General features: G+C 35.0%; 1 protein-coding gene across 6 annotated transcripts in view; it reads right to left on the bottom strand.

Moving 5' to 3' along the window:
- Window positions 1-27,812, bottom strand: part of LOC105208517 (cytohesin-1) — a 329,917-nt gene that overhangs the window by 47,393 nt on the left and 254,712 nt on the right. For 2 of the 6 annotated variants that reach the window (XR_008470638.1, XR_008470637.1), the window contains 2 exons: window positions 22,754-23,135; window positions 20,442-20,515 (listed from right to left, as the gene is read on the bottom strand). Coding sequence is in view for 2 of the 6 variants with exons in the window: in XM_029037916.2 (XP_028893749.1) it covers window positions 20,442-20,515; window positions 21,730-21,811 (156 nt within the window). In the remaining 4 variants the exon portion in view is untranslated. Of the gene's footprint in view, window positions 1-15,363; window positions 15,445-18,994; window positions 19,618-20,441; window positions 20,516-21,729; window positions 21,988-22,753; window positions 23,136-27,812 lie in introns of those variants that run through there. The other 4 variants (XM_054228170.1, XM_029037916.2, XM_029037917.2 and 1 more) reach the window with 4 other exon arrangements.

The following is a 27,812-nucleotide window of genomic DNA, read 5'->3' as shown; positions in this document are numbered from 1 at the left end:
TGTTTCTAATTTATGTTGATTCATTTTTTATGACAGCAAAGAGCGCATTTGTGTATGCTAATTTTAGAAAGACAACACAAATTTAGAAAAATAAATAAAATGCTTTGCGATACAAAGGAATTCAAGGAGGAACAAAGGAATTCAAAGAGGAACAAAAGAAATGAAAGAGGAACAACAGCGCTGATGAAGAGACTTTTAACACAAAAATGAGATGAAACTCAGGAGAATTGCAACGATCGCTGGAAACAAATTTTTGGAAACAAATTTCTGAGATTCAACACTTTCTCCCAACAGACCAATTAGTTTACCATAACATTTCAATAGGAAAAATAAACTCTTTTTCCACCCAAACGCAAATCTGTGCCCCCGAGGGACGCCAACCGTATACAACCCTAATCAATATTGCGTCAATAACCAGAGATATATTTCTATTCCAAAGTGCATACTATATTGTAAACAATTAAAAAGCAACTAGTGTGTTTCCTGGTGCTGTTGTTGTTCTTTAGAAGCTTAGCAAATCTACGACGCACGCTAAAAGTGTAAACAATGCATTTGCCGTGGGCGTAGCACATTGACTTCTCATACTCGTTGGAGAAGTTAAAAATAAAAATCATGGCGAAGGTTAAGCAGCTAATTCTAAGAAAGTGGATGTTTCGAATATAAATAAAGCTGCAATTGTACTCAATAATTATGGTGGGAATAAATGATCGGCCTTTGTGCAACAGACAGACAGTTACATTAAACTAGAGTGGAGATGTGTGTTGATAGATAAAAGCCACAGCTGGGAATAGTTTAGTTGCCGTTAATGATGATGCGCAGGGTTGTTTTGTTGTGTTCTAGGGCTAATTTACTCATTAGCGCGAGTTTATTTATAAAGTTAAGTATAGGCTGGTGAGATCGAGAACTTGGGAGTGATTAGAAACTAATAATTATAACCTAGAGCAGTGAACTTTTTTATATTAAGTTAGATTAAGTGCAAAGGGTGCTTCTTCGAGAGAGGAAAAGGTATTTTTTTCAAAGTAAATTATATTATTGAAAGCAACGGGTGATCCAAGTTGAGGTACTCTTTTCAATAACCTTTTTCTGAAAGATCAGGCTTGTCAACTTTTTTTTCGAAAATTCAAGTTCTGTAAAAAATGCGTTTCGCTCAACTTATGGCCAACATAATCGGCCTGCTGGGCGTACTATTCGCAAAACCATCAACCATCTTGAGCCCCAGCATTCGCTATTGGAAAATATTCATCCGAACGTGGATCTGGAAGTGGTCTGTCCAGCAAGCATTGAAGGAAATATAGCAGCCGTAGCTGAGAGTGTGCACGAAGACTATGGAGAGTCGATTGGAAAAATGCCGCATTTGGGACGAAGAGCAACCTGAAGAGATTCAAGAGCTGCCATTTCATTTCAGAAAAAACAACGGTTTGGCGTTCTTTGTAGGCCGGTGGAATCATTGGTACAATGGCGTCATGATAACCGACTATTGGATGCCTGAAATTGAAGCTCGTAATCTCGGCGACATTTGGTTTCAACGAGTCGGCGCTACTTCCCACACATCGCAATAATCAATGGATTTCTTAAGAGAACACCTCGGTGACCAGATAATTTCACATTTTGGGTCGGTCGATTGACCACCAAGATTGAACGATATCACACAGCTTTTTCGATTCAGGCCTTGGACCAAAACACAACGCGTGTCATTGACCAGTTACCAGTCGAAATGCGCGAACGAGATATCGAAAATTGGACTCAACGTATGGATCATTTGAGACATAGCCGCGGCCAACTTTTGAAAGAGATAAATTTAAAAAAAAATAGTAACAAAGAATATTCTTTCGAATGATAATAAACATTTTCCATTAAATTTGATTTTTCTGTTTTTTTTTTTTAAGGTAGGAAACCACGAAATGGATCCCCCTTTATAAAGCTCTAGAGTTTTTGATAAGAAGAAAGGGCGTCAAGAATGCTGGTGTTCCTTTTCCATGAAGGTAGGTAAAGAAATAGATCTTGTTGTCCATCCTGTCAAAGCAGAGAATTTCTAAAACATAATTTTTGAAACCCACAAAAATGGATCGATCATAAAACAAAGTGACAAGGAAAATGAATTTAGGAACTAATTAACCTGAAGTTTTTTAACTACAATTCCATATCAAAACAATAAAAAGGGCCTTTAAGTGGTTAATTCAAATGAAACAAAGGCAAATGAACGATAATTTAATGGTGAGCATCAGTTTTACCGACAAATATCACATACAAACGACTATATAATCGTAAATACAACTACCGTTAATTGTACGTAGGTAAATTTGTGCTGATACGCGCAATAACAGCAATATACAACGACGCGCACCGGCCGACCGGGTCAATGAAGTCATAAAAATTTTATGCAAAAACAAAAAAAAACAAAAAATTTACGAAGAGATAGCGCAACGAATGAGAATGAAAGGAATAATATTAAAAACAAATAAAAATGCGTGTAGCGGTAGAGGGCGCTGATAGAAGGAGCACGTAGTGGTAGTAAAGGTGGGGCGCGGGTTAAGCGCCTTGCAAGAATTTCATAGTTCTAATAGGTTTTGAGCGTAAAAATAGCGTATGACAAACACTTGTTGCTATAGCATATACTTATATATGAAGTATTGACTACCGCACATGCTAGAGTACAAAAATAGTAAAAATACACGCTGGCTATAAAGCATTTTGCATCGGTTGCGACAAGCGCGCTGCATTTGGTAGCACAGTGTAAATGTGTGAATTTCGCGAAAAACAAATAAGATGCGAAACGACGAGCATGCGCAAATATGAGCGAACAGTAAATAATGCACAAACAACAAAAGATGTAAGAATGTATGCGCGCGGCCGAGCATTAGTCATAAACGCGCAAGACGCCATTGAAATATGAAATGCATGTAGCTGGAGAGCTGGTCCGGCAGCAGCAGCCACAAATTGGCGCTGTTGGGCCAAACACTGCAAATTTGCATTATTGACGACGGCGATATGAGCGAGCACTTGCGCGCGACGACGTGAAGGTCCGAGTATGAGCGCGCGGACACAAAATCAGCTGCCTGCTTCGTGCACGGGATGTCGCCGCATTGCGCAGCGAGATGAAATTGCAACGATAGCGCATATCACTGAACTAACTGCATAATATATATTCATATTAGATAAATGCATGAATAAGTCGAAGGAAGGAGGAAGACTGAGCGTTGCAGGCCGTTGTGCTTGAGGGTGACCGTGCTGCCGCGTTGACTGCGCTTGTAACTGCAGTCATAAATATGAAATTATGGCAGTGTTGCACTTGGTTCTAAGCTGTTAGGCATATTTAAGTGTAATAAATCTATAGGCAGCGTCATTTAGTACGAGTATAAGGCCAACACACAGACAAGACACGTGTTAGTGGTGAAACATAGTGTGCTTAGAGGAGCGAAGTGTTGCGGCGCTTAAGGCTATGGCGACAGAAATTACCGTAGGGATAATAAATATTTGTTGAAGTATAAATAGTTACAATATATTAGCGAGTTGAGCCTAGTCGAGATGTTGTAGCTCATGCATGTAATACCGGGGAAGAAATTTTTTGCTCAAAATCACGGAATACTTTGGTAATTGAATTAGAAATTGTTGTTGTTATAGTACCCCAAATAAGTTTGAGAAATACTGCCGATTTAGCAGTTCTTGGCCGGATAAAAATCCGGATCCGCTCCGGTTACGTAAAACCGACTGTCGAGGGAACAGTCTGTAGGACCTCTCTGTGACGATTATGAAATGGTTTTAAATTGGTTTTATGAAAGCCAAATCAGATAAGGGTTTTGTTCTCAAAGAACAGTACTTTTGTCATTCCGATTATATTACACTTTTTCCGATGTGAGGTTCGACTCGAGATCGTATCAAAATTGATCATTCCAAAAGGATTTAAACTACTATAGAACGTCTAATGGACTTCACTGAAGAGCGAAGAACAGACTTTTATGTAAGAAACATGCTACGAGGTTAGACTCCAGTTTGAAATTTCCATGCTGTTTGGATTCCAAAACATAAAGGATCATTAAGAAATCAATCTGACCAACCATGGCGACTAATGTATATAACACTTATCAGTTCCGATTAAAAAAGGGAATGAAGAATTGTCAAATCTTAACAATGCTGGAAATTTTGCTGGTAAAAATCAAATCTAACTGTGTTCTTCGACGTACTTACTCAAAAATAGAATAGAGATTAACCTAATGCTAAAGATATACAAACAGTCTCCTCGCTTAAAACCATGAAATCGTAGAAAAACTCTCGAAAAAAACATTGAAGCTTTTGATCAGGTCCATATAATCTGAGCGGGTGTATATATCAAATGTCTTCAGTTCAGTTCTAAGAGTTAAATCTGATGAGTCTACAGATGGGATCCGAAAATAATTTTTCACAGAACAAAAATGCAAATCCGGCTACGAATAGTAAATTGAGGCTCTACCAAGAAACAAGGATGTTTTGAATGAAATCTGACGCTATAAAATATTTCCTCCGTAAGATCTTAGGATTTCGATGTGTTATATAGATCCATAGATCTTTTTTCGATAATTGTTCGAGCGATTAATGAATTACAAGATCACACTCTCCGAATGAACAGTTTGCGAAGTATAAATAAAGACTTCAAAGTTTTATCCAAGGAAAAAACAAGACTATAAATTATGTGACTCCAATGAGTACGACTTTTTTTCGTTCCAAGAGCAGTTATGCTATATAGAATATTGAAATATGGATAACCCCTTGCACAAATGTACACTTTAAGTAAATTAATTACTATAATGGGCTGGCCAGCAATGTATGAGGCTGTCAGGCAGTCAGGCAACGAGTCAGTCATGCCTGAACGCCCAGGCAGTTTTGTTTTTTGCCACACGATAAGCAATGCCCGATAGCTATTTGACGGCTGGAATTTTAACAATACTAGATATGTAATACCTAGCTAGGAGCTAAAAGGCAAAAACAAAAGTAAAGTAATTAAAACATTATTGGTATAGCTTATGTATTTAGTATACAATAACTACATTCAACTACTGGCATGACGACATAACTTATAAAAACAGCCCTTAAAATGAAGTGAAATGAATAGAAATGAAGAATAGAAAAATGGGCGCTAGCAAGCCATTAGCAAGAGAGCGAGTTAGGGTAAACAGTAGCGCAAGAGGGTATTTTGCCTATATGTGTCTAGGAATGCCTGTGATAATTAGCGCGAGTAAGTGAACTGGAGTCGAAAAAATTTAATAGAAACTGTAAATTAACGCCATAAAACAGCTGAGTGGACTAAGCTGACTTCAAAAGGGTATGATATTTCTCGCTTTCTCTGGGCAGAGCTATAAAATACTAATTTGCAATTGAAGAATATGAAATAAACTAAGCAATTTCATGCTTGAAAGTCATATAAAAAACAAAAAAAAAATACGGATAGCAACTCCACTCCCATTCAAATGAACAACATGCTGTCAAAGTGACGTATCAATAAAGAATGCACGAAGAGAGCCGACCGGGTGCGCTGACAAGTGCTCATAAAGTAATGACGCATTCACGCTTGTTCAATTGTTAAATTAATTTTTCTGTTGACATTGTCAATAACAGCTAACAAAAAAAAACAAAAGATTTCACATACACAACAAAATTTGATCAAATACACATTTTTTAGGGTCAGTTAGCATAGCTCTACAGTAAATTTAACGCTTTAACGCTTCATATATTTTTTATTGGAGTTCGCACTTTATTTATTAATTGAATCAATTTGTTTTGTGCGTGTAGGTCAATGATATTGTTTTCATGTTGACCTAGGTAAGTGAAGAGAAATCGATTTGAACACGCATGCAGTTGAAGCAAAAAAATATATTAGAAAATTACTTAGATTCGATGAAGAGAGAGGCGTGAAATGAAAATTTAAAATTTATTATCGGGAAAATTTGTATGGGAAGTAGGCGTGGTAATGCTAGAATACTACCATTTTTGAGTTGAACCAACACGGTAACCTGAGAATGCAAAAAAATAGGTTCAATATCGTCGAAGAGTTTCGAAGATGTGAAATTTCGACTAAATGGGAACAAAAATATACGTGATATAGGAAGTAGGCGTGGTTGAGGTCCGATTTCTTCATACAGTTGAACTTCCATAACTCGAACTGCTCTAACTCGAAGTTCTCCATAATTCGAATTGGCAATAGAAGTCAAAATTCATACAAATTACCGTCTGTAACTCGGAAGTCTCTCTAACACGAAGCTTTTTTGGGGATTATGGTGATTCGAGTAGAGAAGTTCCACTGTATTTAAGCTACACTCAACAAAGGTCATCGCAGTAATATTTTTAAATAAATGTTTATCAAATCGTCGTCAGGCATAATTTTTGTCTAAAGTGGGCCACGCCCATAATCCGATTTTAAACTGATTTAAGTTCTCTAAATTATTCTTAGTACCGAATTTAGCAAACCCCTCAACAATTTAAGTGAATCGACACACTTTGAGTAGCTTTAAACCAAATTTTATAAGGTAGGTGGTTGTGGTTAGGTCCGATTGAGCATTGATCCATGATTTATTGACCTTTTATACCAACATATAACATATATATCTAAATCGTAGTATCTACACATCTCTCTCTTCTACTGCTTTAGGCCTTTTTCATTCAACTAAACAAAGAAAAACTGCGTAAAGTGAAATGCGCTTGGAAAAAATCTCAACTTCAGCACGAATCTTAATAAAACTTAATTCATGTGAATTGGTTTGTTGATTTATGTGAAGAGCAAAAATTTTTAGCACTACGCTAATTGTAAGATCTCATAAAGCGCAGTAGCGAAGAACATAAAAATTCAAATGCCCGACCAGAAGTGAGTGGCACTAAAAGTGTGGAATAAATAAATAGCAGGAGAAAAAAATATTGTTAAATTACTACAATTTGACGTAGTTGTTATTGTTGTTGTTGTGCGAATGTAGCCTGACACAATTTTGAAATTATTGTTTTTCCCGATTTTATAAGAATTTTAAGATGTGGTAAAATGCCAACGGTGACATTGTACAAGTGACACAGATAAACAACAGTTGGTTATTCGTTAAGCAGAAGACAGAAAATTTACTTCCTTTCAAGTATTCGCTAATGTGTAGTAAATGGTTTGGTGTTGATGCATTTTCGTTAAATAAGTTATACGGTAGAGGGCGCTGGTGTCAATTATTTGGAGAAAGTTGCTGAAAATGCTCAAAATTCAATCAAATATCATCTATATTATTAGAAATCTGAACCGGTAGTTTTGATTTATGAAAAGTGAAGCGAAATTTCATTTTGATCAGACCTTTGTCTTTAAATGTTGCTTAAAAGAGGGAACCATAGAGAAATATAGATCTCCCAAGAATCATTGATTACTTTTGGAAGCTTCACGCCTGGCATACAGTATATCTGCAAGTAAATATGAACATCATAAAAGTTCCCAGAGAAGTTTTTCTCCTTAGAGCTCACCGCCAAGGGCTAAATAAGGATATAGAGAAGACAATCCACTGCGTATGAAAAGACCTTAGAACCTTTTCTTTTGAATGTTAAACTACCAAAAGATCTCAAGCCTTTGGAATCTATCTGCTCTTTTCATAAATACTGAGGACTAATTTCTGCTTTTACGGGATCTGAGAAATTGTTTGATAATTTCGACCAATAGAATAAACTTATAGACTTTTCAATAAGTTCAAGGTTACTTAGATTTGAGTATTGAGTATTAATCTTAATATTATGTTTCTAAGGTCTATAATAACTAAATTTAGCTGTTTACAGAAAGAGAAAATGTGCAAATTTAGCTATTTACAGAGACAGAAATTTAGAACGACCGAGGTTAAGTTATGATAAGCAATAGGTATATACTCGTGATGCATTCTCGAGAAGTATTCATAACAAAAAATTAATGGGAAGATCAAATTATAGCGAAAACTTTTCCTCCGGACTAAACTGAACCGTGGTGCCTTTATGCTGATTCTCAAACTTCGCTGCAACTAGTTCTCACTGATTATAATACTGGCTGTGGTTTTCGCTTCAGCTATAGATATACAGTTACCCAAGTTCAACTTCTCCTAATAATATCTCAAATTAAATATATGTCTTTATTTATTTCCACACCACTGTACTTAAGCATATTACACATGCGCACAGCTGCAGCTTAACAGCGTTTAAGAAAGAAGCATAATGTGTTTTGGGGTCAATTCAGCTGCCATAACTACAACTTCGTCACACGATTGGCATTCGAGTGCTTTATAGCTGGCGGCATTTGTCACCCAACCACCGGAAGTGGATAATTTGCGCGCAGCAACACTTTGTAATAACAACAAAAACAACAATAGCGGCTTTCAATAAGCAGCGCTAATGGCTTAAGACTGCTTGAAGGATGAGCGAAAAAGAGAGTGAGAGTGTGAGCAGGGGGCGGAAAAACTTGGCGGCGAAACATTTAAAGCAACAATAGCGTGCGTTTGTTGCGCGCTGAAAAGTTCGCACGAGCGTTGGGTGAGAGCATATGAATGAATTTTAGTAAAGTACTTTAACATTTAATAAAATAAAATGCCAAGGACATGGTAGGCGGCTGACCATTGCTGCCATAAGTTTATGTTAGGCTTATGTGGCAAGTCATATTTTGTGCAAAATAACACGCCATTTTTGTTAGTAGATACTCGTGTAACTACGGTAATTGTGCGCAGACATGCATGCATGCATGTTGGAACCGGCAATTAATGCCGGCAGATACACATACATATACGTACGGTCATATCTATTTATATAGACAGATATGCGTTAGCTGCTTAAAAGCTCTTCGCTTTATGGCGTCTAGCCAAATAGTAGTGGCTAGGACATGTGTTGTTTACACGGCGAAAGGGTCTCAACACCCTGAGTATCTATATAAACTGCAAATATTTAGATATGTATATACCTTATGTGCATAGTTGAAAGACAATAAAAGCGCTCGTGTAGGCTAGCAGTTATAAATTCAGCTGTCACCACACAACGCCGGCTTTTAGCCTGACAACATTGTGTGCACAACAACAACAGCCACATGCAGGACAACAACTTTTTCATGGCACAAGAAAATTATTAATCGATAAAGTCTTTCGCTGTGGCGGGGGTTTAGAGGGGGGTGAGCCGACGAGCTCTTTAGTTAACTGGTTGCTACTTTGGCTTGTACCGTACGCTTTTAATGTCAGTTGTTGTTGTTGTGCTTTTCGCAAACACGTGCAAAAATACACAGAAAACAATAATAACAACAAGAACAGTAGACGCGGCAGGTGTGTCCAACAACCGGAACTGCTGTTACAACACAACTCTGCATGTGTGTGTGTTTGTTATAATACTAGCTGTCCAGTGGGTTTTCACAACTTCTATGCTAGAGTTTCGTGTCTTTATTGTTGTTGAAATTCGAACAGCATTTAGCTAGCATGTTGTATATTACGAGTGTAAATGTGTAAATTGTTAATGTATTGCACGCAAAGCCGCTTTCAGCGCCCAATTAATCAAATGCAACTCTGCGGCTGCTGAACTTCACATCCTCCTCCAGCTTGATTGTATTGTGCGTATGTATTTCAGTTGTTCTAAAGTGTTTTTCACTTTCAATTTTTGATTCATGCGTACATAATGTGCAAATTGGAATAGTCGGTATATACAGTGGCTCAAAAAAGTGTTCATATAAAATTTTATAATCCAAGTTTCAGCTAAAATTTGAACTATTTTTGCACATTTAGCTACATATACATACTAAATAAATAAATTTGAAGTGGTGCCTCTACCACAGTGTCTCAAAAAAATGTTCGCCTAAAGATTTGTAACTCAAATTACCGCATTTTTGAGGTAGATTTTCAATTTTAATGTCTATTACATATATAATTGACAATTTTGAACTAGTTTTTATATACAGTGACTCAAAAAAGTATTCGTATAAAATTTTATAATCAAAGTTTCAGCTAAAATTTTAACTATTTTTGCACATTTAGCTTCATATACACACAAAATGTATAAATTTGAAGAGGTAGAGGCATACAGTGTCTCAAAAAAGTGTTCGCCTAAAGATTTGTAACTGAAAATATTGAAGTTATGAGCTATATTTATACTTTTAATTTCTAAAACATAAATAATTGGCAAGTTTGAGCTAGTTTATACATACAGTAGCTCAAAAAAATATTCGTATAAATTCTTTCAACCAGTTTTCACTTGGGTTTCGAACAATTTTCTTCACTTTTAGCTTCATATACACAAAAAAATTATAATTTTGAAGTGGTACAGACATACAGTGGCTCAAAAAAATATTCATATAAAATTTTATCACCAGAGTTCTGTGTATTACTTCGGATAACAAAAAAAAAAAGCACAAATGTGTCTAATTTTTAGTATGTTAAAAAAACGTGAAAAGAGAACACTTTATTATTATTTTTACAATATTATTTTCTATACCTTCTTTATTCCACTTTTTTATTTTTTCCATATTTTTATTTTTATATTAATTATTTTTATTTTATTTTAATTTCTTAATTCGAATCTGAGAAACTATTATCCATGAAACATTTAATCATTTTCTTTATATCGAAAAAAATTTAAGAATAAATATTTTCTTCTACACTTTTTTCATTTCATCATTTCATATAGAAAATTCTTGCCTAAAAGCTGAAGAGGTCCACGTTATAACAATGATGTATAATTCTTATATCTTAAATTAGTCAAAAGATCAAAGATCAAAAGAAGACTCGGAAAGGAGCTACTTAAGCACGTCCTACCCTAAGTAAGATTTTAATTAATAATATTTAATTTCCTACATTCTAGTCCACATACAATATCTCCAAAATTAATTCAACTAGTAATTTAAAAAACCTTTTCAATATTATGAGCAACCCACTATTCGCACCCACTGTATGTGCATAGGACATGCCTGGAGTGAAGGCACTTTACAATAAACCATTCATAAACCACTCTCCCCCCCACCGGGCATTCACTGCCACACTTAGCGCACTTTGCAATCACGCCGAAAGGCCTTGTAGCAACACACCACCATTCACTGGCAGCAGCACCTCTAAACCTCTAATGGTGAATGTGTGTTGATGGCAAGTCGTTAGAATGCATTTGTCACTATGACTGCAATTTACAACACTTACAATTGTGCAACGGCCAAATGGCGCGGCGGGCCGGCATCATTGTTTGCCGACACATAGCGACGACGCGAACGCTAATGGGACCCCAAAAAGCACCACCGCCAACAACAACAGCTAGGGGACGCAATGAACGCGAATAGGATAATAGATAGATAGATAGATAGATGGTTGGATAAAAGAGGAGGCAAAAATCCATAGTTGCATAGTGAAAATTTACATGTAAATCAACAATGTGATTGGCGCAGCAGTTTGCGACAATTGTCGTCATTCACACAGAGAGATATACACTCACATACATATATACTATATACATATGCATATACATTGGCTCACAACTGTAGTCCAAAAGCCAAAAATCTATGATTGTAAATTTGTATGGTGGAACAAAGCCACCAGTAAGTATGCATGTTGTATTTCTAAAACATCCGATGAACAAAGCCACCGGTAGTCCGCCAATGCGGGCACAACTAAATTTACTGCAAGCAAGGAAACTATCACTTAACTTTGGCTACTAACCCGCAGTCACTATGTACTAGTAACTGGTTTACAAATATAGAATACAATGTTCTAGGTGTTGTTGTTGTTGCAGTGGTAGTAAATTGTTGAAGTAATCGAATTAAAGCATAGCAAAAAGAAGACAAGAAAAACAAGACATCGTAGGCATAAGATAGATTAAATACATCTTTAACATCCAATGGTTAATAATAATGGAGAGTAAGGGCGTTAAAGATTACGATTATGTGTAGAAAATATTTAAATTTCTGATGGTAAAGCAAAATGGAAGAGAAATTTCAAATAAACTTAAGTTTTCGAGCTTAAGAAGTCGAGTAATCTACTGAGAGATCAGAACATAAGGATAGAAACAGTTTCCTAACATCTGTACCAGGGTTTATAAACGAAGCGTGGCAGATGCTGATTTTTATCACGTTAATGACCGTCAATTCGGGCGAATTCTTCGAAATCATTTTTGAGCTTTGTAACAACAACAACTAAAGTCATCCAAGATCCGTTCTAGGGAAAGTCGAGAATAGGTAACCCGAGCGGATCCGGATTTTTTACGAACAAGAATTTTCAACTCGGTAAAATTTTCGAAATTTTTTAGAAAATATTTTTTGTTGTTCCAACAACAACAATAACAGTTATATCTTATCTTATAAACAGTTGCAAGTAAATATTACTACTGTTGACCAATATAATACCACTGTCTGGAACTCTTATCCTGGTAGAAGCAAACTAAAACAAATTAAGTTTATCGATTTTAGGCTCTTAATCTTATTTAACAACACTAAACACCATAACAAAACAACCAGCTGAATCAATGCAAAAAAATATTTTTCTATTTCCTGGGTGAATGACCACAAACAATGATTTATTAGTTATAGCGGGTGTTATAATTTCGTAATGCAAAAACATAGTGTGTATCACATACATACAATACTGGTGAGCTAGATAAAAATTCATTACTACACAGTGTAATCTAAAATAAAATGGTAAACAACCTTATCACAACTGGGATTTTCCTATAAACTATTGTGTGTGTGAAGGACCCACGGTGCTCGCTCGGTGACGGCTAGTGAGTAATAAAGTGATCGAGACAACGAAACAGTTTATCAACATACATATTTATTAAAATAATTGACGTCATATACATAACTAGAAGCAAGTAATTAATATATTATCTGCTTTGGAGAGACCGAAGCAACTGCTCTTAAAACGTCAGTAAAAAGCACAAAATTTATTTTCTAATAATATGCGTCAATTTTAAATCACGGTAAATCAAAATTTGCATGCGAAAATTACGTAAGTTCATTGACGTCACAGATCTGTTCGAGGACTTTAAATTATTTCTGATATTTTTTAATTAAATATAATTGTTTATAATTTTCAATATGTATATCGTTAAAAATTTAATCAATAATATTTGTTGACTAAACAACATACTACCATAAAATATATTGAAGATTAGCGAAATATCACAAATGTAATGGAAAAGTAATCTGTAAACATAAATATCATTGAATCAATGTCTCAAGGTCACTGATAAGAAATATACTAATAATTCACACACACAAATTTTCCAAAATAACTTTTTATTTTTAAGGAAATATTAAAAAATTTTGCAAATATGCCAAAATAATACACATGTCTGTCCGCACATATGTTAAAAATATAAAAAAAATACTCAAAATTTACGAAAAAAATAGCAGAAAAACATTTTTAAACTTAATCTTCCATTTTTTATATGGCAGCTGCAGCTCAAAAACAAATATCTGAAATATCTTTGATTTTTTAAAGATTTATTGTTTTATTTTTATAAATGTTGTCTTCACTGAAGTCGACGCTAAAAAAATTATTTTGTATGCTAACTTTAGATAATTTTTTTTTTTCGAAATACTACAAAGCAAACTAAGAAAATGAGTCACCTAAAGATATGGAATTCTTTGTCACATAAAAGTAAACATTTAAAGTTCATATCAGTTTGTATGTGCGCAACTGCATGCCATTACTGACGTCAAACATTTTATAATTTCGGCGAAACAACAAATAATTGAAGATTGCAAATTTTTATTTAACAAAATTCTTACTTATTTGCATGAACAACAATACGATTTTGACACGAACAAATAACCGGAATCGGTAGTGAAAAGTACACTTAAATTATTTTCATATAAAATCTGGTGAAATAATAACAAATAATCACAAAAAATCCTTTCAAAACATTTGTTTTCATAAGCTCATTAAGCACAAAGTTAGCACCATGAGTTTGAGGATCGATACGCAACACTCCTTAGAAAAGAGAGATCACAAACTCAATGTCAAATCACAGCATTTTACACACTTTATAAACAAAACTAAGCAATCCACACTTAAGATTATACCAATTTGTCATCCTACTTCAGCTTGAGTATGCACACTGAGTTGCAGTATAACCACACGTGTACTTTGCTACCATTAAAACTAACTATATCCGTGCTGTGCACATAGCGCCGTAGCTAATTTGCTATCCTTAGCCATACATTTGTATCCACTTCTAAAAGCGTAACCATTTCATTATAATGCCCAGGGCAAATTCATATAAATGTAACACATGTGAGCGCTTTTGAGTAGCTACCAATAACATATGCGCCTTAGAAGGCAGACAGACTATCGAAATTGTGGCCGGCGACACACGAAAAATTTCACTCTCGACCAGCCAAGAAATAAGCATGCTGCGTTCCTGCTAAAAGCAACGATATTATTATTAAAAAAAACACACACCGAAATATATAGTTATACTTATACAGTTAGGTATTTCCCTGCTGTAGCTTGTATACTATATAATGACCAAATTGCTACGGCCACTGGTAGCAGGAGCGCCAACGTTTCTGGGCTGTGCAACGACGAAAAATATGCAAAAATGCGTAAAAATAGAAAACACAATTGATTTTGTATGCGAGGCATGCGAAAAATCTTTTCTTATTATTTTTAGTATTTTTTTTTCGCTGGCGAGTAGAGAGTGCGAACTCGTCACAATGCATATACTGCGTACATCGATGCATGTAGTTTGCTTGAGTGACCGGTTAAATCGCTAAAAGTGTTGTTGCCCTTTGTTGATAAAGCAAAAAATAAAAATAAAATGAAATGAAATATTTGGCTGAATTTCACAAATATGTATGTAAGCACAAACATATAATATATATGTATATGTAAATAATATAACCGCATGTCGATAATTTAGCACAAACAACGATTTTGCTTAATCACAAATCTCATTTTAAACGAGTTGTAGCGCAAAAAGTTACAAATTTGCTATTTATTTTTTTTTTTAATACACTAAGCTCACATAACCAGCACAAATGATAAGATAATACATGAGTGTGCAAACTTCACTACACACGTTAAACCACTTAATAATAATATTTATTAGAGAAGCACACAAACAACTTGCTGTAGATGGTGCTATTAAGTGATGATTTGCTCGTTGTTTCGCTGATAGTTTGTGAGGCGTCAAAACAAAAACTTAACAGCAGACTTGCGCGTGCATTCCTCCTTCGGTCGATTGACTACAAATATAGACAACCAACAACAACAAACGATAGCAAACAATACTATGCACATATTTGTAAGTATGTATGTATGTAAATGTAAAAAATTCGCGACAACAAAGAAATCGAAGGGCACTTAAGGCATCATTCTATGGCTTTTCATTATTTCTTTTTGTTGTTGTTGTTGTTGTTGTTGTTGCTGTCACTATATTCACTATATTCGCAATGCTTACTGCTGCTATGAAGAATTTTTGCACTTTCTTTTCACTTTACACTTTTACGCAGAATTTCTGGTGAATTTTTGATTGAAAAATGCTTGCAATCAATTTGCAGCTAATTTTTATTAATTTTTTTTTTTAATATTTTCACACTTTTAATGCATTTATTTGTTTATTATTATTTTGAAATTTGCAAATTTTTCTCAACGTTTTTGTTGCTTACGCGCGCGTACAACGACCGTCACGCCAACATTTTGTTTAGATTCTCGAACTCAGACTGAAATTGAAAAGTCAAAATTAACAGCTGAAACGTTCAGCAGGTCTCGCTGCAACTACTACTGTCAAATGAGCGCACACACAACAAGCCAAACAACCAGACAGTCTGCCAAGCAGCCCTCAGTTGTGGAGAGCGCGCTCTCAACGCCAACAACTCAGCGCAAAATACCAAAGAGCCGACTCTGACGATTACTGCCTTTGTTTTGTTACACAAATTCGCTCTCGTTGGCGGCCGGCAGTTTGTTGGTGTTAAGCGCTGAATAGCTGACTTCTCACCGGTGCACGGTGTTTATTTATTAGTGTTGTTATTTGTTGATTTGCCGTTTTTTGTTTTTCTTTGACGGGGGCGCCACAATACAACTCTTTACTCTTGGCAACTGTTGCTATTGCCGCCGCGTTCAGTTGGATCAGTTATGTTATTTTGTATATTTACCGTATATACACGCGCTCTTACGCTTGCTTTTAGCAATTAGCATTTTTTTATCTTATCAATGGCATATTATCTCACATCGTGTTTGTCAAAAACGTTATGCATACATGTCAAACGCTCTCAAATCAACGGATCTTAAGTTTGTACAGCGTAAGCGCGGGTATATATTTTGTAAGATTCGCAAATATTTGGCATATTTATACTACTCGTCGAACTACAAGGTTTATTTTGATGAAATTTTAGCGTTATTTTGATGAGAGAGAAAAGCGCTGAATAGACAGAGCGTGGGAGAAAATTGCCAAGAGGGAGAGAGTAATATGATAATTTATTCTCTTATCATAGTAGAGTGCATATGGTTAGCAAGATCTTCTAATTAGAAGATGAAAACTTAGAATATACTTTTACTTAGAATATACGCTTATTGGCATTAGAAAATTACAAAAGAGGTTAGGTAACACAAAAAAAAAAACAAATTTCTGTGAATTTGATATACAATTGGAAATATAATGAAGGAAGTATGTGTCTGAGTTTGTTGTTGTCATTTTTACCGTTATTTTAAATGTGTTTAGCACGAATTTGAAAGTTATGAGCAACGTAATCTAACGGCAGTTCTAGTAAATTAGGCGCTTCTATATAATTTTGGTTCATGGAACATGGTTTTATAGAATGTATGCGTGTAACGTGTAAGCAAGGTTTTAGAAGAAATTTTGAGATCATAGCTTCTATATAATTTTGGTTCATGGAGCATGGTTTTATAGAGTGTATGCGTGGAAGCAAGGTTTTAGAAGATATTTTGAGATCATAAACGTGTAAATTGAGAGTTACTATAGACGAAATCTAACGGTATGTCTCGTAAAATAGGCGCTTCTATATAATTTTGCTATGTGGAGCGGGATTTTATAGAATGTGTTCGCGGAAGCAAGGTTTTAGAAGACATTTTGAGATCATAGACACATAATTTGAGAGTTATTATCAACATAAGATAACGGTAGGTCTCGTAAAATAGGCGCTTCTATATAACTTTGGTTCATGAAGCATGGTTTTATAGAATGTGTGCGTGGAACCAAGGTTTTAGAAGAAATTTGGGATCATAGACATGTCATTTGAGAGTTAGACGTAATCTAACGTTATGTCTAGTAAAATAGGAGCTTCTATATAATTTTGGTTTATGGAGGGTGGTTTTATAGAATGTGTGAGTGGAAGCAAGGTTTTAGAAGAAATTTTGAGGTCATAGACGTGTAAATTGAGAATTATTATAATCTAACGATATGTCTAGTAAAATAGTTCTATAAAATTTTGGTTTATGGAGCGCAGTTTCATAGAATATGTTCGTAGAAACAATGTTTTGAAGGAAACTTAGATTCATAGACTGCATTAAGCGGTAGTATATAAAGATGATTTAAATAATGAATTTACAGAACGGCCCAAATAGTGTCTATTTTAATGAATGCTTCAATATAATAACATATGTATCAATACTGACCATCAGAAACTAAAAGAACCAAGAAACAATTGTTATTCGTCAATACAACAACAATTGTAAGGTAATCAGACGTGTTAATTAATCTAATTTTTATCTAATCTTCAGCACTTGAACTTGAACAATTTAAAGAAAAAATGGATGAACAATAAATTTATAAATTTTAGTCACTAATATTATGTTATGGTTAGAAATATTTTTTTGTAATTTTTTTTCATTGCCTTGGTGTTCCGCGCAACATGCAAAACCTCAATATTTAACGGAAATGTGCAATATCTCACACAACACTTTAAGTAATTACAATTACTAAGCGTTATTGTATTTCATTAACGGAATAATAATGACTCATGCCGACACATACACACATGGTACATACATACAAATAAAACATTATTATGCATATGACTTAATACAACATTGCAAGCTGTTCAGTAAACACTTTGCCACTACCAGTGTACAAATTACTCAATTGATATCAACGCTATCAACATTTTTGAAAATGAATTCTGCAAATTCTAGCAATAAACAAGCTTGATGATATTCTCTTTAAAGTTTTTATAACAATTTGTATTATAATCTACTCTTTGCTGAATGTAAACAAACACTTATGCATGTGTTTGCCTATTCAACTAATAATATTGTTGCATACTTTTAGGCGCACGTACGTAAAAATGGTTTGAAAGAGACGTATGATCTTATTTGAATGTCACAATTGTTGTTTAAATATAATTTTTTTTTTTGTATAAAAACGAGTTTAGAAAAAAGAATATAGCTCAGACATAGCTTTAATATTCATTTAACGAAGTGTTGGGTGATTACAATAGTACTAAATATACATATTTCGAAACACTCAATATGAAAAATACTTTTAAGTGTATTGCTTGTAATTTGCATTTAAAGCAATATTTACAATGCTGAAGACTAATAAAGATTGAATTTGACTTGTGATGACTAATAATAATTTGTTGTTGCGTCAATGATCTTGAAAAAGAAATTCTAAAATCTTTTTGGAGTACGACTACATCAGATAGCGCTTTTCAGTATACGAAAATTAAATTAATTCAAATATGGAGAATATACTGCTGATACAACTGGTAAGGGTTCTGAAGAAACTCTAAAAAAAATTAAAAAAAGTCAAAAGTAACACTAATTACATATTCACAGTATAAACTATTTTTAAGTTCCTATTTAAACACTCAGCGAGAATTAACTTTACTTGTTCATATCTACACGTTCATGCGTTAAAGTAATTACACATGTAAATGCGATTAGCTTATCACTGCACATACTGCTTTTTCCATTGTTTATAAAAAAAAAATAATAATAAAATGCTGTTCATTTTCTTATGACATTGACACACTTAATGCGCTGATAACACAAGCTATTTTAGTTTGCTTTCTTTGCACTTATCACAATAGCAGCTAAGAACAATTAATATAATTAAATTAAAAGTTACTAACCTGTATTGTGTACTTCACTTTTTTGCGAAAAATTAACTTTTGCATTACTTTCATATTTATTGAAATTTATATAAATTATGCACTTTCATTCGGAAATTTTATTTATATTATATGAACTATTCTTTTAACACTTATATTAACAAAAAAAAATTCACAAAACTACCGTTTCGAACCATTGCCGTGTCAATGCACGCTCACAATTAACAAGCTGACTTTTTGGTGAAGTAAAAAACCATGTGCTAGCCGAAAAAGCCATAAACGCAACTAGTAAAACAGTTCAAAAGTGAATTGTGATTATTTTAGCAAACAAAAAAACTAAACACAAACAACAATTTTGTTTACTACACACTTTCGGACGTCACCACGTGCAACTAAATACATATGTATAAAAAATATTCAAACAAAAACTGGTTGCAATGGTCACTTTTTATGGTGCACGTTGTTAGAAATTTGCATAACTAGTTATACACGCGCTGACCGCCCAAACAGCTTGTGTTTATTTTACAAATTTATTATTTCTAATTTGAAGCGCCGGTAAGTCTCTGGCGACAAGCAATTCCCACACCCACTACAAAGTATTAAAATAAAATCATAAACAAAGTCGCGTGAGTGAAACAAAGAGGAGATAACAGTTTTTGGCACATATTTTGTTGGTGCGAAAATGATATATGTAGGCTAAAGTTGAAGAAATGTCAGTTGAAAATATATTTTTTAATAACTATGGACTCTTTCAAAGCAAAATGGTGAAAGAGAAAAAAGTATTTTATAAAATTCACACACCTTAAAAGAGAAGCAAATTCTACGAAGAGAAATTAAAAATGTGAACAATGAGTAATACGGTACATACAATAAACCTTGTATGCAAATAAGCTGCAGAATTTTTTCTTTCTACGTACTGCTATTCAATTGGTAAACAAGCAAACCAAATAAACAGCGAAAAACTGACTGAAATTGCAATAAAAAACACAAACATATTGTATTTACAAATAATGCCGCAGCAAATAAAAGTGTTACGGCAGCATGACTTGCTTTACGGAAAGTTCAATTTGCCTATCAAAGTAAACAAGACAGTGTCTTATTGCAATTACATTAAAGTTTGACACTAGACACACAAATGCAAACAAAACGACTTTGCGCTGCAGCTTGTCAACACCAAAAGCAAAGTCTGGCTTTACAAGGCGCGGTTGAGCAGATTATCTGCACATGCACGTCTTGAAATGAGCTACAAAGCGCCAAGCAAAACAAATCTTTTCGCAATGAACACACATATGACTCATTTAGTGTCGAAGTGGAGTTGTGTAGAACACATAAATGACGAATTAATTGCAGGAAGATAAGACACGCAGAATGTAGTAAGCCAATTGGGAGTTAATGAACTATTGAAATGTGTATAAGAACAATGAATAAATTTTAAGGTTCATGTTAGAAATACACAAAAAACACATACCTGAATTTCCAGTAGTAGTTCTTGCTTTTTTCGGCGCAGCTCAATTAACAGCTTCTGCTGCTCAGGAGTTAATTCTGCAAAGAAATAATATAAAATGAGAAATTATGATAATTAAGACAAGCAAAACTTAAAATATAGCACAAGAGTAAGCATAGCATAGTAAAAAGTTACAGGTGAAATGCGGAAAGTAGGACACACAGCATGAGAATCGTTTTTAGTAAGCGCGGTTTTATATACTTTTCACAAACATATTTTTAAACTAAGCTTTACAAACATTTGGCGATAATGACTTTATTTACTTTTTATGACAAATAAATGCGTTTCGAGTGGCTTTGTGAATTATATTTCTTATTCATATACAAACAGAAAACACATTTCGTGTGTAACAATTCAATTAAAAAATAAAAAATGAACTAATAGTAACCAGTACGCTTCAACAAATATTTATTCACCCATATTTCGACTTCAAAACTGTCTGCCATAAATTTTGTATGACACTTATATTTTAGAACTTCCACAATATTTGTATTTTGTGCACTGCTCACTATAGATGCCTACACAAGCAGTTCTTATGTGCGTCTAATTCTTTTGTATCAATTATGTACGTTCCTAATACCTTCGTTGTCGTACACACAAATTAGGCAAGCCACCTCCCCAATTCGCCAATTAAGCCAATTGCTAAATGGCTTTAGGTACGAAAATAGCCTAGTGTCAATTTGCTGTGTTCAATAAATATGGACGTCAATGAACGTTGGTAGCCAAGTAGTGTCCCGCTGTAAGTACAATGAGCGCTTATTGAATTCAAACGACATTGTTCAACAGGGATGTGATTAAATTATATGAATTAATGAAGCATGCTCATTTCAATTAATGTGTTGCGTTGGTTATGTTAAAATTAATTTTTTAATATTTCTATTGAAAAAAACATATTTTTCTTTTGTTGCAACAGCTTTTAATTCATGCACAAGTACTGGAAATGTTTTATGCTCCTGGACTTTCACCTGGCTGCCAATGAAAAAAACATGAACGTCAACAAAACGCCTAGCATCAAATTTGTTGCATATACATGTATATATGTATTTACAATTTCATTTCTATTGTATATAGCAGCTCATGTTTATTTATCATATAGCTTCCAATTGTTTTGTAAGAAGCCACATTCCGTATGTTGGAATTTACACAATTGGTTAATTATTTATATTGGGGCAAGTAGTTCATTCCAACAGTATTTTCATTTTTCTATGCTTTGCTTTAGTTCTTTTTCGTTTTTTTTTTCTTCCCAATTTACCTGGCGTTGTGAAGTCGCTACGTCCAGCGGTGGACGCCTTCGAAATCGCACCGTACGACCGATTATCCATCGCACTAATCATTTTAGCTACCGCACAGCTTTATTTACCGCACTAATTTATAATTTAATTAATTATTTTCATTATGTATATTCACAATTTTCACACACACAATACACAAAAATATAAGAATTGAACACAAATCGGAGTTTTTTCGTTGCAAGTTTCGACGCGTTTATTTCTTCTCGTTTCTTCACATAGAGAAAAGTCAAATAAGTGATAGTGTTGCCACTTATTATCTCACTATTTATGTGTTTATTTAAGAATGTTGCAGGATTTTATTAGATAAAATCATAAAAAATTATATATTTAAGCTTTAAAATAGAATTACAAGAACTATACAATTAGTTGAATAATATCTTTGTCGCTGCAGTTGGAATGAAACAGTCAGAAAACATAAAATTATAATTCTTACAGAAAATGGCAACTTTCACGTTCTCCATGTTTTGCTTTTTCCCCGTATTCGTTTAAATGCGCCAAAGTAGGGTGGTTTATTATATGAATAATTGAGTAGGAAGAAGTTATAATACAAAAAAATATATATTTATGAGCTTAAAAAAATGGAATTTGAATTAGAAATATGTTTAGTTGTTCAGCTAAAATCCGTTTTTAGACAAAAACAACAATATTAATGAAATTATTTCCAATTAAAGAAATATTTCCGCAATTACAGACACACCTTGATTCACAGTTCCTACTGAAATTATCTTTAAATCCAGTTCGCATTAGCAAAGTCAAACACCGAGTCGAGAAATTAAAATATGTTAGCCATCTAGCGGTGGAGAGCTAAAAATTTTGCATTTCGAATGCCAAGATAAAGTGTAGATAAACGCAACCACATAAATCTCTTGTCAATCTCACTAATAGATGTCGCTGCGAATCAATTCTTAGTCATGTTTCAAACCAGCTAAAACAGCGATATCTAGAAAATTAAAAAAAAACGACCACAGTGGTCTAGTCACTCACCTTATATTCTTAATAGATGCCTTTAATTGACCGCCTCAAATTCCCTGCAACTACTTATGTACCCAGCACTGCATTCTTATGCATCTCTGTGTTGTGCGCTTGAAACTCGTGATATGAATTGGTTTTGAAGAATTTCTTCTCTTCAGCATTATTGCAATGCTCACATTCGTATATGAATTTGCCTGGATGTTTGCCGGTTTTGAGCACATGTTTACGCAAATTATCGAAAGTACTGCAGCGGAACTCACAGTGTCGACAGTGGAACGGCTTTTCACCAGTGTGAGTGCGCAGATGACGTTTTAGATGTCCCTTGATGCGCGCCTTGAATTCGCATTGGTCACATGTAAACCATTTGGATGGCGCGAGGTGGGTGCGGGAGTGTCTGTGAATGGAAAAATGTTAAGAATAAATTATTTTAGGTTAAGAAAATTTTAGGTTATGTCAACCATATGGAGACTGGTAAAAAAGCTAATGGGACCTCAATAAATATGGATTAATAATATAATATTGTAAGAATATAGCTCATACATCTTTCCAAGTCTTTAACGAAGCTCCTCTACCAACGAATTTATATTTAATGGACAACCGAAACCCAGGACTATCCTCAACCCAGTTAAAATGTCTTTGTTCAGCATACAGTTCTTCTTTTCTTTGTGCTTACAGAAGACCATACTTTGAAGATTTTAAATGGCACAAGGATATTCGCACAGACTATGCAGGAATTCTTCACCGAGGTCGGTTGAACCCAGAAAATTTAATTTATAAGATAGGAAATAATAGATGTTCAGACTACTATTCTTATGAGCTTCAAGTATACTCTCGCCTCAATTGAAGTTTGACCTTTTCAATCCAGTGACAAATATTGCTTTAAAACTGTTGAAGACTTTTCTTTTTACCCGGACTTCCAGATCAAGCTTTGCCAGATGTTTTCTTTGTATTAGACAATAACTATGGAACTTAAAGACACCTTGCTTCTGGGAGTAAAAGGACTTCTTCGAGGCGTTCTATACCAAGTGAGGTTTGAGACAAGGTCACATACTATCTTGTGACTACTCCGAACTAACGCTGGAGAAAATAATACGAGCAGCAGCGCTAAATGGAGAAAGTACAATCTTCTATATGAGTGTACAGCTGCTGGCTTAAGCCGACGATATTGATATTTTTGGACTACCGCGACCTTAGTTCTGTATTTTCTGGATTGGGTAAGAAAACGAAGCGTATGGGTCTGGTGGTGAGTGAAGAGAAGAATGAGAGGAGCTCATTAAACAAACAGTTAGAGCAATCGCTCCTTGCCTCTCACGTCACTGTTGACAGTCATAACTTTGAAATTTTAGATAATTTCCTCTAGCTTGGAACCAGCATCAACAACACCAACAATGTCAGCCTCGAAATCCAACGCAGAATCACTCTTGTCGGCAGGTGCTACTTTGAACTGTGTAAAGTAAAGTCCTCTCCCGACGAACAAAGACCAAACTCTACAAGTCCCTCGTCATTCCCGTCCTGCTTTATGACACAGAAGCGGTACCGACGGATGCCGAGGAGCTTTCTTATTCCTTATTTTAAGCTGGGTCGGAAGTAAAGTAAAATTTTATGATTAGACTTTCTTAATAACGAAATTGCAGAGACGGAACCTCGAAATTATTTACGATGTATTATCTTCACGGGAAAAGCATACTTGACAGATGTTTTTCGGTACTAAGATAAGAATATAAACTAAGTTTTGGAATAGATTTGAAAGATGTTGATCTCAAATGAATATTTTGTGGAAGAAACCCAGAATTATTTGAATAGAGAGGTTTTTTGTCGGTACTAGAGTAAGAGGACCAACTTTAAAAATCTTCGAAGAAGTCATAAACATTGTTGCGTTAAGATCTGAGATCTTGAGTTAACCAATTGAAAACAGATTTTTTGTTCGTTTGAAAAATTTAACGGTAATTTATCTTAAATATAGAGTTTAAGCTTCTTTCTGAGAGAAAGCTACCAAAAGTAATTACAAATCTGACTACCGGAGCACGCAGCTATTCTCTGCTTATCTCAAGATCGCCATGGTTTAAGCAAGGGATAAAGTGTGAGCCAACCAATAAGCATTCACAGCCTTCTTTTTTGGCGTATTCTTCTTCGTGGCCTAATCGCATAAATACTCGTAATTCGAACGAGTGGGTACTAAACAAACGCGTAAAACTGGCAATGACCAACGAAAGTTTGCACAAAACCTCAGTTAATTGTTAATTTAAGAGACTTGCACACCGCCACAGATCGATCTCGCGATGGACGACACATCATTGCCGCGCGAGCGCGCGCTCACCCAAAATGACCCAACTCAACTGCACAAGGCATAATGAAATAAGGAAATAAATAATGAGAAATACGCACGAAACACAACAACAAACGGCCGACCTGCATGCTGCATATGGACCAAACTGGATACCGAAACTGCTGGACATATAAACCAGCAGCAACGGCTAATCAAATGGCCATATGCGACCACAATGAGACGCTGAGGAATTTCTCGACCTCGTCCTGTCCAACAACAATAACAACAACAGTTGTAGAAACGAAACTAATTCGCCATTCGGTTGTGCTGAACTGAAATCAGATGAAAATGTCCAAATCGAATGAAATGAAATGTGAGTTAAAATCACCAAAACACGACTCTAACTCGCCGACGACGATGACTACGACGACTGGTGCCTGTTGCAACATACAACAACACATAGGTTTGTATAGGCGACCCGCCATCGATTCATCGATACACCGACCAAGCGCAGTGCGCACATATTCACAGCATTTATCAGTCGTACGGACTGCTATGGTGGAATTAATTGCCACCAAAGCCGTTCCAGAAGCCGCCTGCCCAATCGATAGTGGAGTACAACAAAAGTAAAAACAAGAAAAAAATGCAAAAAAACATTGTGTTGTATCTCGCTACGTTCATCCATTCGTGCGTCCGTTCCGTCGCTGCGCGTACTCCGCTATTGTCGCCTGCTCGCCCAGAGGACCTTCAGTTGCCGCGCGGTGGAACGCGTGTTATTGCTGGAATTGGCAAGTGGTATTTTTCGCTGCGTTCACTTCGGTTCGTTGTAAATTCTACGTAAATATGTTTGTGCGCGCACGCGGTGAGCTTAATTAGCGGCAAATAATGGTCTGCGTGCCTCGCCACCTCATTTCGGTGTGGAGTCCAGCCCTGACAGCAGCGCAACAACGACCAATCGTACACAGATCAAAGTCAATATGTGAATGTTTGTCTGTCTGTATATATGTATGTGTATGTATGTGTACGAACAAGAAAGCGAAATTCACAAGTCCATGTGCATGCGCAACAACAACAACAATAAAATACAGCAGCAATAATAGCTGTTCAGCGATCACTAATTGTAGATATTCCTATTGCTCACAATTAGTTTGCTTGCAAGTAATGCTAAAACATATTTTGTGACAAATGCGCGAAATGGCTGGCAAAAGCTCCGAGCACTGTGTTGGATGGGGTTATTTGATAAAAATAATATTTTTTTCCCGAACCTTACTTTTCTGAGACAGCGAGCGTTCCTTTGAAACAAGGAAAGGACAAATTCACAAATTTCATGAACCTTGAGAAAACACCTCACCGTCCTATTCATGACACTACCTAATCTGAAAGATCCCAAAACCTCTAAGACGGCTTTAATATTCTTTAAATAATATAGATTTGCAAAGCTTTTACACTAGAGGGATGTTAATACGACAAAAACTTCAAGCTTATTAGTTCAAATACAAAAACATTCTTACGAAAAACCTTCCGGAGCTTTTAAAAGCTTTTCATCTAGAGAGCTATAAAAACCATATTTCAGCAATTATAATAACCTTTGCAGTATACGAGTATACCATCCAAATTACGGCACTGTCTGACCTGAAGGAACTCAAAACTTGTAAAGCGGCTTTCATATTCGTAAAATAAAATAGCTTTTAAAGCTTTAACACTGGAGGGATATTATGATCGTTAAAACTCCAAAGCGTTTTGGCTCAAAAACAAAAGCATTATTATGAAAAGTCTTCCTTAAACAGAGCTTTTAAAAGCTTTTGCTCTAAAGATTCTTACAAAGTAAAGTTCAGAAGCACGGTGTTTTAAGAATAATGTTACATTTCGAAGTAGAACCTCTTCAAGCTTTATCAACCTTTTAAGATATACTTTTATAGTGCTGCTAGATAAAAAAGCTTTTAATAACCGACAATCTTCGGATTGTGAAAGGGAGCAAGATCAAGATTAAGGTTCAAGTCACACGCTATTTGCCAAAAGCTGCTTGTAGGAAGGCGAAGAGGAATGATCCAAGCACTTCCTTCATCAATGTACAACATCCGACTAAAATTAAAACACCTCGGTAGGCACATCTTCGGCAAACCCAATGAAGTAATACTACGAGTCATTACCCGACATAAACACTTTATAATAGAGTCCAAGGATAGGCGCCGCTGTCTATGTGAGACTCTCTGCAGTTGCAGATTTCCTTTGACTTAACCTAACTAATAGATTAAATATTATATTAAAGAGATAATAGAGTGTTGCCTAGATCATCAAAAGTGTCGTGTACTAAAAAAAATTGTTGTGTTTGCCGAGTGTTCCGTATGTTCCTGGAAATCGGACAAACAGTGTCTCCAATGGTTCACAGTGAAATTGATATTTGAAAGCAAATTTGGATAATTCATGAAACACATTATATGTTCCCTGGTGATCTTAAGTTACCTAATTGTGGAGAGAAAAATTTAATTATAAGTGGAAATAAATCGGACTGGATCCGAGACAAAACTACACAAAAACTTGAGAATAAAGTTATATGAAGTTAAGGATCATTAGTGACCTTACCAAATGATTTGATGCTACACACAGCGTCAAAAGTAATCGTTTTCTATGGAACAACTCGACAGATCGATTGAAATATTAAATTAGTTCAACACGACCGATCACAAGCACATGAAACGTCTAGAATTAATTTCGAATCTTGACATAGTATGGGTTCCCATGTTTGTACAGAACGAAATTTGCTTCGTCGGATTAACGACTGCGATTTGTTTATCAATCGTCAAA

The sequence above is a fragment of the Zeugodacus cucurbitae genome, chromosome 3 (genome assembly GCF_028554725.1).
Source record: "Zeugodacus cucurbitae isolate PBARC_wt_2022May chromosome 3, idZeuCucr1.2, whole genome shotgun sequence".
Taxonomy (NCBI): domain Eukaryota; kingdom Metazoa; phylum Arthropoda; class Insecta; order Diptera; family Tephritidae; genus Zeugodacus; species Zeugodacus cucurbitae.
The sequence above is the reverse complement of the archived record's forward strand: the minus strand, read 5'-3'. Positions and strand labels throughout refer to the sequence as shown.